We start from the raw sequence: 13,447 nt of genomic DNA, 5'->3' as shown, positions 1-13,447 counted from the left end.
TGGTTTGGGGGGGAGTCTCTGAGAAGGACTGTGGAAGCAGGACGCCCCCTCCAGCCTCCCTCCGTCCCTCACGGGATCAGTCAGAAGAGGGCCTCTCTCTCCCCTTTCATATTCAGATCGCTCCTTTTGATGCGTTTATCGTGTCATCTTCCTTTTCTGAGATTTGCGATTTCTCTTTGCCGTGGAACGGCCTTGTGTTTTCATTGCATCGTCCCAAAGTCCAGCTCTCGGCAGAGACTGACTCCAGGGGTGGGCAACCTTGTGCTGGGGGAGGGGCTTGGGAGCCTGTGGATGGTTTGCTGATAAACGTTTTCTTATAGCAGTGTTTAGGGTACTGAGACCGCCCCGTAATTGTAATCCTGTGTGATCAGGAAAGCTGGATCAGGGCCTTAAGATAGAACAGCAGGAGGTTGGAGGGTGCAGGGTAGAGAGCTGTCCCTGGGCGGGATAGTGAGTGGGGTGGGTGTGCCAGACACACCCTGGGGGCGGGGCGGGGAGAACTCCTCAGTCATTCTGCTGAGAGGCTACTTCTGAACCTTAACTGTGTCGGGTGTCAGGATGTCACAGTGGCGCAGCCGTAAGGAGGCCAATCCGTCTGCTGAGACAGGGCCGCACAGGCCCAGCGGGAGCAGAGATGGGGAAGGGGTGTCAGGAAGGCCTGCTGGGCCTGATAGACACTCCAGAGAGCAGGGCAGGGCTGTGGGCAGGGGTCAAACCGACCTTGTCCCCCAGGGAGCAGAGCAGAGCCGCCACCGAGACCCAGACCAGGGCAGACGTCCCTCCAGCCCCCGGAAGTCAGCCTCCGTCCCTGACAGTCACGTCCGTGTGTAAAGCCAAGGGCACTGTGGCCTGGCTTGATCATCTGTCCTGTTCAGAAGTCACTCCGACCGGAGCACCTCAAAAAAATGATGCCCCTCCTCTGGGGGAGGGGTGGCCCCCGGGAGACCTGGGAAGCGCAGGGGCTCTCCGGGCACCTCCTCTGGTGTGAGCGGCTCCCCGTGGAGAGATCCAGACTCGCGTGTCTGTCTTGGGGGTCCGCCCGGGGGGAAGGTCAGGGACGTGAGCTGTGATCGCCCGACCAGGATGAGGTTCCTTCTCTCCTGGACACAGGCTGGCGGGTGGGGGAAGGGCATCCCCAGGGCAGAGGGAGGCTGGACGCTGGCTGGCCAGCTTCCCCGGCTCTCGGGGGCTGGGCCTGGCCCTGCCTCCTGACCGGGACCGGGAGAGAGCTGGCCCAAGCAGCCGCCGAGCACAGGCAGGACCGCCTAATCCTTGCCTTCTTCTTTCTCGTATTTCAGTTCCGGGAGAGCCTCCGAGCTCTGTCTCTGTGACGCCACACACCACCTCGTCTGTTCTGATCCAGTGGCAGGTAAGGGCCCCAGAATCCCACGGTGTTTGGTAAAACCATTCATGTGACCGCATGGTCAGCTGGCACCTGCCGGGCCCCGGGTCGGGGTGGAGTGGGACAAAGGGGACACGCCAGTCAGGCTTGCACACTGTGCGGGGAAATGGTGAGTGTAACTTCCAAGACGGGAGATGCAGGACTGTCGTGGCATGCATGATGGACTCGTGCTCAGCGCCCTGAGGGGACCAGCTGGACGGCAAGGGGGGTGCCCAGAGCACAGACGGACTGAGCTTTGGAGAAGGATGCAGACAGAGCAAGGCTTCTGTGGCAAGACTGGTTCACATCCTGCTGGGTTATCGTTTGTACAGAAATTGTTTCCAACCAGACAGAACATCAACAGGATGACATGTATCTTTGTTAGTTCCAAGTCTTTAGTCAAACCAAGGAACCTTCTCCTAAATAATCAGATAATCCAGTGAGCTGTTAACAGCGCTCTAATACAACACTGAAAGGACCTGCTGCCCTCTCTTTGCCTATTTCCACTTCTGGATCATTTTTGCTAACAGTGAGGTGCCTTGAGGACAGAAGTAACGAGGGGCAGAACCACCAAGGACGGCTGCCCTGCCCGAGGGCGAGCCCAGCAGAGGGCGAGGGATCCAGCCAGGGCCTGGGGGGCTAATTCAGGAGCAGGGCTGGAGCTGGGCCGGGCAGGCACACAGACCGATGGGCAGGGGCCAAGGGCAGGGATGAGCATGGGCACAGCATCTGGCCAAGAAGGGAAGTTCCTGAGTCCAGAAGGGGGGCTGCCGTCCTGGGCGGGGGCAGTGCCTACAGCCAGCAGGCCGTGGGGAGGGCAGACAGAGGGCAGGCGCTGTGATCTGGGTTCAGAGCCACGGGGAGCTGAGGTCCGCCTAGGAGTGGCCGCTGTGGGCTGGGGGTCCAGAGAGTGGTCCGTGTGGGCATGAGAGTCTTCCTCCGGGTTGATGATAATCGTCTAGATAATGCCGGAATCACATCTAGAATCAGCGGGAACCAAGCACAGATAATGGTCTGGACGTGGCCTTGGAGAGTGGAGAGGGCTTCTCTTGGCCGGGTGCACTGCACTGGCACAGGAAGAAAGGGCAGGACGGGAAGGGACAGGGAGCCCCAGGAGAGGTCCAGGGCCTGGGCTCGGTCTGCAAGCCCCAGTTTGCCATTGCGTGACTCTGATCCCCAGAGGCCTCTCTGGCCCCAGCTTCCTCCTCCATAAAGACAGGGGGTCAAGGGTGACCTCTGACGTCACTGCAAGGTCGCTGATCCAAAGCCTGTTAGACCTCTACAGCCCTGACTTCCAATCAGGGTCTCTGATGGGAGGTGGGAAACATTCAAAATGGAAATTCAAGGTCCCAAGCCCTTCTGTTTCCCACCCTCCACTAACACGATCAACCAAAAGCAGGTAGGTCCTTCAGGCTGTGCTGAATTCTGCCAGGTTTGAGCTTCGTTTGTAGGCTTGGGGTCTGGCTGCCCGGTAACTAGGTGAGCCCCTTTTCTGTGAAGGCAGCAGCTCAGGGCTATGTCACCTCATTGCCTCCGAATACATGGCTGTGGACGAGGTGCTGGCTGTCAGCCCGGCCATCCCGCCTCTGGCCACTGGGCTGCAAGCCCTCAGTTGCGGTTAGAACACTCTGTGAAGTGGCGAGAGCCGCACCAAAGGCGCTTGGCATGTGTGTCTGTGGGGTCCCCCTTCAGACCCCAGCAGAACAAACTAATTCCAGGAAGCCTGAACAGGAGGTGGTCAGTATGATGCACTGTGGAAATAAATGCCTGTCAACTGCCAGGAAATTGAAGTATAATTAAAATTACGAGTAATTTACTAAATCAGAGTGACCAGAACAAAGGAACTACGTTTAGATATAGATTTGCATTCCAAATGAAATGTTTCACCTGTAAACTTTTTATTTTTTGTAACTTGTTTGAAAACGCAAACACTGCCTGTAATTTCAAGGCCATTGACCCATTTGAATGGGCTGTCTGTCAGATTTGATTCCTCTAAGTAGGATGATCCATCTGTGCCTTTCACGGGTCCCGTGCTGTTTGGAATCTAAGGATTTGCGTGTATATTCTAGACAGTGGTGGCTTTGTGTCCACACTGAGTGCAGCCCATACTGGGCATTCACATCTCTGAATTGATCACAACATTTAAGCTGGCTGTTCTGGAACCTCCAGCGGGTCACACAGTCTGTCACTCAAATGCATTTCCCCTCATGTGGCTGCAGTGGATTTTGAGGCTGTTTTCTATCAAAGAAAACGTCCTAAGGGACAGATCACATCATGCACGATGGACTCGGGGGAGGGGGGACTCAGTGCTGTACAGGGCGCCTTCCTAAGAGGAGTGTTGCAGCTGCCTGGGCAGAGGGGACGGGGCGGTGGGGCCTCTTCAGGACAGCTCTTGGCCTTTGTTCCTTTCCTCACCACGTGCTCTGTTGTCTGCAGAGGACCAGCTCTGGCGTGGGGTGCTGAGCACCTTGAGGTGAACGGGACAGATTCCAGACCTTGAAGAGCTTCCATTTAGTGCGTTGAGCTCTACATGCATTAGTGCGAAGCCAGCGGAGGGTAACAGCTGACTCTGGCCAGAGGGAGGCGGGAGGTGACAGGATGACTGGTCCTCCTGATCTCGGGTGGCCTCGGCCTGCGGCGGCCTGAAGCAGCAGTTCAGTTCCCCGGCCAGAGATTGAAGTCAGGTTGTAGCAGTGAGAGTCCTGAATCCTAGCCACTAGACCAGTGGCCAGGGACAAGGCCCTGGCCCATTGGCTTTGTAGAAATGAATTCCCACAAAGCGATGGAAAGTTGTGAAACAAGTAAAGTGTTTATTAGGAGGAAAAAGGATATGTGTGAATAGACTCACACGGGTGGACTCAGAGAGAGTTGCGCCCTCGTGGTAGTTTGAATCACTTATATGGGGCATTTCTTCCGGGTTTCCTTTGGCCAGTCATCTTGCTTTGCCTGGTTCTGAGTCCGTATTTGGTTTATCTCAGGGTCCTCCCATGTGTGCGCGCACATCTCTTAGCCAAGATGGATTCTAGCGAAGAGGCCTATGGGTGGGTTGACATCACCTACTATAGGGTGGCACCCCGTCCCTTTTGACCTCCGAGGGGCCTTTCTGCACATGTGTAGTCGGGGCAGGTCTCCTTGACCTCACGAATGAGAAATACGTGGTCTCTTTATCTTTTATCTGGGCGGGGCTCAGCTTCTCTCTGCCCTTGTCGCCCCACAGGGGACAAACTCCAGCTGCTTGGCCTGGGGCCCATCTATCTCCTGCCTCACTCCCCCCGGTAAAGGGCAGGGAGACGGCTAACCAAACATCACGTACAGCCAGAGCAAAGGCTCGGAGGTGTGACGGCTACTGGGCTTCGGTGCTGTGATTCAAGGGAAGGCACGATGGAGCCTGGTTCTCTAGGGCCTCCTGTGCTCCGCTGAACCATCGAGACTTAATCCCACAGGCGTCAGAGGGAATCCCTGTTCTGTGCTCCAGGAAACGAAGTCATGGGAAGTCATGGGCTCAGGCCTCAGGACGACAGCAGCTGAGTTCCAGCTCTGTCTCATACTCGCCGTGAGGCCTCAGACTCCATGTGGACCCTCCACAAGCCCAGGTCCCCCAAGACGTGCCCGGTCTGGGAAAGCCCGCTGCACCGGCCCCAGCCCGTCCCTGAGCGCTCGGCCAGGACTGAGGCTCGTGGTGGGAGTCCTGTCCCCTCCCCACCCGGGCCCTTCCCTCCGCTCAACCCTGCCGCCTGCGAGACGCCAGCCCTCGTCCTCCCGGCCGTCCCCAGCTCTCGGTTCCCTTCCCGCCTGCCGGAGTGGGCCATCAAGGCCAGTGCATTCTGACCAGCTCACCTGCATTTTAACGGGGGCTTCGAAAACAGGAAAACCACTCTGGCCCCCCAAAGAGCCTGCTGGTAGAATTTCTGACGTGCAGAAGGCAGAGTGAACATGTTTTTAGAGGGGACCCCAGTCCCGTCAAGCGTCTGCCCGTACAGATGGCTGATCCAGGATGAGGTCAGCCAGAGGTGGTGTCGCCTTGACTTGAGCAAACCCGGCGCACCTCCACAAGCACTGACTAAGCACCTGCTGTGTCCCAGGCCTGGCAGAGGAGCTGTGGGGAAGATAGAAACGAACGTGACACCAACCAGGCCCGGCCTCCACGGGCACGTGCTAGATCAGAAACCACAGGAACGGCGTCGCCAGGGCCAAGGGCTGGGAGAAAGGTCTGCACGTGCAAAGGGAGACTTCTGTTCAGAAACCCCCTAGAGACCACCTAGGCCGGCTTCCACATGTAGCAGGTACAAGGTTGAGCCCCGGAGGTTGTGCACCAGCCTGAGCCTGCCCTGCAAGGCCATCGCAGAGCCAGGACTTGAACTGGGCCCACTGCTTCTGGAACTCTCTGTGTGTCACATGGAGGTGCCCTACTGGGACCTCCCAGGACACCCAGAGTCCTAGAGGCCTCTCACAAATGACAGATGGTTTATTCCAAGCTTGAGGGATAGAAAGTGTGGTTGAACCCTGTTCAGGATCCCGCGCAGGCAGGCAGGCCTTGTGCATCACCGTGGGTCATGAGAGCCTCACTGAGTGAGGCCTTCAGAGAGGCTGCCCTCCAGGCTGTGCGACCACCTGCCCCTCCTCCCCGGGGCTGGTACGGCTCCTGCTGGGAGGGTATCACGGGGGGCATGGCGGTTTCTGCTGTGGCCAGATGTGGACCTGCCCGCAGCTGCAGCAGGTGTGCCTCGGGACGTGGGGCTCGGCCTCTCCTCACACCCCTGCAGCATCCTCTCCTCCTCGGCTGGAAGGATTTGCACCCGGGATTGGCAGCCTCCGCCCCTTCCTCCGTCCCCCGCACCCCAGCCCCCCTAGGTGTGGACACAGGCTGGGGACCAGGTGTTTGCTGCTGGTTCCAGAGCCACATTTGGTCCCCAGGGAGGACATTGTTATTTTCGCAAACTCCCAGCATCCTGCCTGTTTGATATTTTGGGTGAGTTGAATCCAGTCCTTCCCATTCCTCCCAAGCTCCCCACTCCCTGAAAGTCAATTTCTCTCACTGTCATCCCATCTCAGGCCTGTGTGTGTGTAGGGTCAGGCCTGGGTCTTTGCAGGCTCCCTGCTGGGGTCTGGGTGCCTGCAGCTGCCATGACCATAATCTGGGCCTGGAAGGTGACCAGGGTGACATTGCTGGGCTGGGACTTGAGACGGCTCTGCCCACCTGCCTGTCCTCAGCTCAGACCCCAGAGAGGGAAGCCTGGGATTTCTCATCGTCACCGCCTCTCCCTTCCCACCTCCTCCGCAACAACGATGCCCCGGGACTCTCAGGCAGGACACTGGCGTCATCTGGGTGGACCGGGGCTCCCTGGGTGCACAGCCAGTGCCGCATATGAGCCTGGATGCGGGACACAGTCTCCCAGGAGAGGGGAAGCAAAAGCCCCCGGGTCTTGTCTCTCGAACCCAGGCATCTTCCCGACCCCTGATTAACAGGCTCCTGTGGACTTGAGGACTCTCCGTTCAGGCCCGTCTCCTGGAGTTCAGCTCCAGATGGGCCTGGGAGGGCCGCCCACGTGGGGAACGGCGCAGGACCCAGCCTGTCCTGGCTCAGTGCCGATCGATGCCCTGGCCGGCTGCTCCTAGTGACCACCCCCTGCCGCCTGAGCCCCGCCCTTCCCTGCACCTCCACTAGATGGGCTGCCTTTTTTCCCCCATCAAAGCCCCTCCTCCCGCGAGGGCCAGCTCCACAGTTGCGTGCCCTGTATGTTTCTCTCTGATGCTCCAGTCTGCGGCGAGCCCTCCCTTTCTGGCACTTCGTGTATCATAACTCAGGATGTGTCACCAACCTGCTGAGTGGGTCAGCGCTAGAAGACAGGGCTGGGGCGAGCGCTGTGCTCCCCGGCAGTGGCGCAGGGCTCGGTGGTGCAGGCAGGTCCCTCCTGCAGGAGAGGAGCTCTGCTGACCGCCTGTGGGCCTCAGCCAGGTGCCTCCACTGCAGGGGGCCTTCCCCCTCCCTCAGGGACCGCATCTTTGAGCAACCTGGGGTCCCCAGGGTCAGAGGCCCTGGAATTGCTTGGCCTTATTCAGCAAAGGGCCATGGAGAATGCATCGCCGTGCCCTGGGCCTTCTCTGTACAACTTAGGTGTTGGGTGGAGAAACGTCTCTCCTTTTATTCTTACACGTAGACTTTTCCAACTTTTCCATCTGTTGCCTTTTTTAAAGAAGGGGGTGAAATAAACGTTCTGTCACATGTTATAAGAGTTGTGTTTGAAGGGAGCCCTACAGAATAAGGATTGTAATTTGTCTCCACTGTAGCCAATGAGAAAACAGGACTAGAGTTGACGTGGCAGATTGCCGCCTTCCATCCTTATGAATAGATGCGCGTGTGTTGTACACGCGCGCACACACACACACACACGATTTGCGTCTCAGCCTCTGTTGTGATGCATTAGCACCGACCCTGTCTCTGGCATCAATTAGCGTTAAACGCTGAATGGTGTCTGCCTTTACCACACGGAACCAATTTTTAAATAGGGGAGGGTGGTACAAAATAAAAACCCTAAAAGCGATTCTGAAAACAATTCTGTGAACTCTAAAGGGAGAAATCTGGGGGAAAAAAAAAAAAAAAAAAACACATCAGCAACGCCCCGTATTAAGGGGAGGATCTGAAACGCTGCAGTCTTCAGGGTGGGCCAGCAAGCAGGACAGGAGCCCGGAGGCTGGGCCGGCTGGAGAGAAAGCAGAGGGACGTCCCAGGGCGCCCAGTGATGGGCCCTTTCACAGGGATGCTTCCGCATCTCCAACACTGAGGTTTTGTCCATCAGAATTGGTAAGAAAGAAAAGGACAAAATGTAGTAAAATAAAATAAAATAAAAACCATAACAAGAAACAGAGCCTCTCTCCTGCCCCCCAGTCAGACCCCCGGGCTTCACCCCTGTTCTCACCTCCTTTCCTGAGAGCACTCAGCTTCCCGAGTTCCTCGCTCTCTGTCGGTTTGGGCTTCGTTTTGGGAACTGCTGAGGGAGAGGACAGAGGGCCCAGTGCTGGAGAAAGTGGTCAAGGTCGTGGTTCAGCCATCGGGGCCAGACGGACAGGCGTGTGTCCCAGGGACCCTGTGTGCCCTGCTGGTCACCCGTCCACACACGCCATCCAGGAGACACCAGGTCTGTGCTGGTCCACCTTGCCTTTCATGTCATTAACTCTATGACTGTGAGTTGATTTTAAAGACATTTCCACCTGTGGGTGTCAGTGCCCGGCACTCAAGCAAAGGGGCGGCAGCGGTCACACCTTGGAAATGTTGGGGGTCTGGTTCCAGACCACCACAATGAAGAGATTCTGGCAATAAAGCGAATCATACGCCTTTTTTGGTTTCTCACTGCACGTAAAAGTGATGTTTACACTATACTGTAGTCTGTTAGGTGTGCAATAGCAGTATGTCAAAACAAGACAGTGTACTTGATTGAATGAAAAATACTTTATTGCTAGAAAATGCTAACCGTCATCTGAGCCTTCAGTGAGTCATAGGAGTGACACCAAAGATCACCCTAACAAATACAACGATAATGAAAAAGCTTTAGCTATTGTGAGAATTGCCACAGTGTGCTGCAGAGACACGAAGTGAGCAAACGCTATGGGAAAATGGTGCTGATAGACTTGCTCGGCTCAGGGCCGCCACAGACCTTCAATTTGTAAAACACACAGTACCTGTGAAGTGCAGTACAGCGAGGGGTGCCTGTAGCCCGCCCGTGTCCCGCTAACGTAAACTTCACGTCGATGATGGTTCTGAGATTCAAATTCAGCTGGGTGCCCAGTGTTTGCCTTGGCTACATCTGGCAACCCTGTGAGGGAAAAGCAAAACGGGGGAGACTCACCTGACCTGGCAGTCCCTGGGCTCTGGTTTTGCGGTTCTGGCCTGACAGTCCGCAGCGTTCAGAGGGGTCCCAGGGTCCTGCTAAGGCGGCCAGAACCAGAAGGGAAGGGGCTGGAGGCGAGCCAGCCCCCGGGTCCTCTGTGCTGCGTGTGGTGGCTGAGAAAGGTTGGGAGGGAAACGGAAACAGAACAGTCCCGCCCCGGAGACCAGCTCCCCGTGCACCCGCAGAACATCCGGAGCCAAGGCCCCCACGTGCCCAGCAGCCCGGCCCCTCCGGCCCCCGGCGGGCAGAGCCTGGACCGGCTCCTCAAGGAGACATGCTCGGGGCCATTGGCGGCCCCGACGCGGCCCTCCTGGTGGCTCTCTGCCCCTGAGCTCACGCTGGGGTCTGTCACCCCTCAGCCAGGAGGAGTGTCGTTCGATTGGATTTGCTGGGCTCCTCCAGCAAGATGGACACGCGTGGATCGTCCACGTGGCGAGTCCACTCAAGTTTCCCAGGCACGCGTGTCTGCGTCTGATGGGGAAAATGACCTGCCAAGGTGCTTGTCACGAGGTGAGGGCGTCACCGAGGACCCGGGAAGCACCGCGAGGACGTCAGGGCTGCAGCAGAGCCGCAGCGCAGCGCCCGGGCTCGAGGGAGCACGCGGCAGCTCTCGCTGGTGAAAATGTGGTGACTCTGGCACGTGCGTGCGTGTGTGCAGGGCCCCCTGTGTCTCGGGAATCACCCTTGCTGTCTGTGCTGTCCTGCTGGAGAGTTTGGGGCGCAGAGGATCCTGCACTGTCCACATCCGCTTGGTTCCTGGGTTTGGGACCGAGTAGCAAGAAGTCACAGAGAAGGGACTCATCTGAACAGCCAGATCCTCATGGCACCTGGGTTCAGGGACTAGGGTTGAAGGGTGAGAGCTTGGACAGCAAAGCATGCGGGTGTCCCGGGGCTGCCGTAACAGGTCACCGCCAACTGGGCGCCTAGCACAGCAGGGATCTACTCTCCCACAGTTCTGAAGGCCAGAGTCCAAGATCAAGGTGTCGGTTAGCTCTGAAGACACAGGGAGGCATCCTCCCTGCCTCTCCCCAGCTGCTGGCGGCCACGGCAGTCCTTGGTGCTCCTTGGCTTCTAGACGCATCCCTCCAACCTCTGCCTCTGCCTGCACATGACGTCTCCCTGTGTCCAAATGTCCTCATCTTATAAGAATCTTTGGGTCTTTTTATAGTCTCAGCATTTGTCAAATAATTGCTAGATTGTATATTGCCTCTTAAAATGTGCTTTGTCTTCATGGATCCATCACGTTGAACATTTAGGTGCCCGTGTGAATTAACTATTATAATACCTGATGGTGTTCATGAGTCCAAAGTCTGCGATTATGTTTGCAAGCAATTTTGCTGTCAGTGCCCTTCAAGCTGGAAGGCCGTCCTGTTGTCTTCGTGTCATTGGAAAGACCCAGAGAGGATTGGTTTTGACTTTTTTTTTTTTTTGGTGGGGGGGTGGGCGGGGGTTAGTCCCAAGCTTGTATTTGTAGGACTCAGGACTGCACACCTGCAAATGTTTGTGTAGCATCGATTTCCAGACGTGTAATTGCTGGAATAAAGGCAAGTGCATTAAGGACTTAGACAAATAAAATGGATTTGCCCTCCAGGAAGAAGCCAGTCATTGCCTTAGGGCCCTCCCTACCACTGTGTGACCTCTTCCTAACTTGATTACATCTGCAGAGACCCTATTTCCAGACGAGGTCTCACGTCCACAGGTACCGGGGGTTAGGACGTCAGCATATCTCTTGGGGGGGACACAGTTCAACCAACAGCTGAGGGGCTTTCCTACCAAAGCTGTGGCCTCCATTCAGGCACCAGGACGCTGTGTACCAAGGCGCAGTGGCATCACTTAGGCAGTGGCCTTGTAGAGTCACAGGAATCCAGGGGCCTCGTGACCCCTCCAGCCAGGGGTCACGGGCATGCTCTTGATCCGTCTGTCTGGTCACAGTTTGGGAGGTTTGATCCTTTACTCGCTGAGGATCCCAGAGGGGAAACTGGAGCTTGAAGCCCCTAAGACCGGGGTCGGTGCTGCAGCCTCATTGGGATTCCGTGTGGAATGAGACAACCTTTCTTCTACTGACAGATCTGTCAGCCACAGGGAAAGGGACAGTTGGCTGGGCCCTGCCTGACCAGCCCCTGCACCCAGTGTGGGTGTGCACGGGTCCTGGGCTCACACGCACTGGGTTCACATTCTCCCTCAAGCTGACCTCATCACCGAGCTACCCGTCACCTGGCTTCCACCGGGTTCTTAAGAGTCAGACGCGCCCCGCCGTCACGCGCTGACATGGAAGAGGGAGGTGTGGGTTCCAGCCCTGCGCCTGAGTCGGGCAGAGTGGGGGTGACCGGGCACGTGGAGGGGTCAGTGAGGGTCCCAGGGAGACGGCCACGGCCTGGGTGGACAGAAGGGACAGGGGCTGAGGGGACGGGGTGAGGCCAGCGGCGGACGAGGCGGAGCCAGGCCACATCCACGGTTCCCTTCAGGTCCTGGGTTGGCCCGCTACGGGCAGCTTCCTCGCCCGTCTGTGACCTGGGCCACGGTCTCCAGCCTCAGCCCTGGGGCTCGGGAGTTTGGGCCGGACGTGGATGAGATGCCCGTGCCCGCACTCACAGGCGCCAGGAGCCCCAGGCTGCGGGGAAGCAGCCGCACAGCAGGATCTGTCCCCGAGTTCCCCGCGCTCCTCATCCGTGTGACACCTGCCTCTTTTCTTGCAAACAGCTGAGGGCCCTCCGTGTGGACTGGTGAATCCCTCCTAGCCAGGCGGCCACACGTGAATCCAGGTCCCCTGACTGTGGTGTCTTTGCAGCCCCCGAGGGACGAGAGCCTGAACGGCCTCCTGCAGGGATACAGGATCTACTACCGGGAACTGGAGAACGAGGCGGCCTCGGCCACTGAGTCCAAGACGCTCAAGACCCGCTCCGCTCTGCGGGCCGAGCTCACAGGTGAGCCCTCTCCTCCCCTGCACGGGCCCGTCAGCAGGGAGGTTCCTGTGACCACGGCGCATCTGCTCCCGCCAGGCCTGGGCCTCGGGGGCTGCAGGAGGTGCGGCTCTGCCCCCTCCCCCGACAGTGCGCACGGCGCAGGGCACAGCGAGGTGCCGTGAGCAGAGGACCCCAGCCGGTGGGGGACCAGGGAGGCTGCCTGGAGGAGGAGCCATCTGAGGTGATTGTCGGGGTAAAAGGATGTCACCGAGGATGTGACGGGAAGCAGGGGATGCAGGGCCCAGCGCAGCTCGGTGCGGGTAGGCAAGCAGAGCGGCAGGGGCTCAGGTGGGGCAGGGGTCAGCCGGCCAGCGCAGGGCGTGTGCCGCGTGGGGCCTCTGTGCCTCAGGAGGAGGCGCAGCCGGGGCTGCCCCAAGCGGAGCAGGTTTGGGGTGCGCTGGGGCAGCTGCAGGGAGCCCCGGCTTCTCTCCCGGCTCATCTGCCTGCTCGCCTGCACCCCGCCAGGCCCCTCCGCGGGCTCTGACAGTCCTTCCAGCGGCCATCGAGGAAGCTCTGGAGCTGCTGGGGAGGCCGCCGCGCTCCCCCCCTCCTCTCTCTTCCTGGCGTCCCACACACCGTCAGAGGAGATACTTGAGCCTTAACGCCTGCGCGCCGGGGTCGGGGGAGGCCGGCCGGGGAGCCAGGTCCTGCTCGGGCCTCGCGTCTCGGCAAGGGTCACACGTGCTACGGGCGGCTCCTTGTGCCCCCTCCCCAGCCTGCCTTTTGGGGTCTCGGGGCTGCAGCTCGGCCCCAGCCCCGCCAGGAGGAGGACTGGCTCAGTCGTGACCCCCAGTCTCAGCGTCACCCCGGGTGTCCCTTGCTGACGTCCAGACCGCAGCGAGCGTCTCCCTGGGCTGTGTCACAAAATCAGATCCGTGGAGTAAGAGGGCGCGGTGGGGTCTGTGCCCCTGGTCCCTGTTGGTCGTCTCCTTGTCCCCTTCAGCCCGGGGCTGCACCTGAGCACAGGTAGCCCGACAAGGTGCCTGGGAAGGCGTCGCCCGGGAGACGCCGCTCTCCACCTCCTCCTGCGCTGCTTACGCTGCCTCGCGCCAGATGCGCACTTGACCCGTTTAACCTGAGGGGTGAGCACCCGCCACCCCCTCGCGGGCCGGGGGGCCTGGCTGGTTCGCCAGGCGGCACGGGGGCCCCGGCGAGCGGACCCCGCCACGCGGGGGGTGCAGAGGCTCCCCGGCCAGGCCCCTGCTCCGCGCCTGCCG

The 13,447-nt window shown here is 58.8% G+C and overlaps 1 protein-coding gene across 1 annotated transcript in view; it reads left to right on the top strand.

Annotated features, from left to right (window-relative positions):
* Window positions 1–13,447, top strand: part of SDK1 (sidekick cell adhesion molecule 1) — a 182,814-nt gene that overhangs the window by 110,640 nt on the left and 58,727 nt on the right. Inside the window, exons 19-20 of the mRNA XM_061207928.1 lie at window positions 1,299–1,369; window positions 12,056–12,191. Of these exons, the coding sequence (XP_061063911.1) occupies window positions 1,299–1,369; window positions 12,056–12,191 (207 nt within the window). The remainder of the gene's footprint in view (window positions 1–1,298; window positions 1,370–12,055; window positions 12,192–13,447) is intronic.

Source organism: Eubalaena glacialis, chromosome 13 (assembly GCF_028564815.1).
Source record: "Eubalaena glacialis isolate mEubGla1 chromosome 13, mEubGla1.1.hap2.+ XY, whole genome shotgun sequence".
NCBI classification, from domain to species: domain Eukaryota; kingdom Metazoa; phylum Chordata; class Mammalia; order Artiodactyla; family Balaenidae; genus Eubalaena; species Eubalaena glacialis.
Note: the sequence above shows the minus strand (reverse complement) of the source record. Positions and strands in the feature narration are given on the sequence as shown.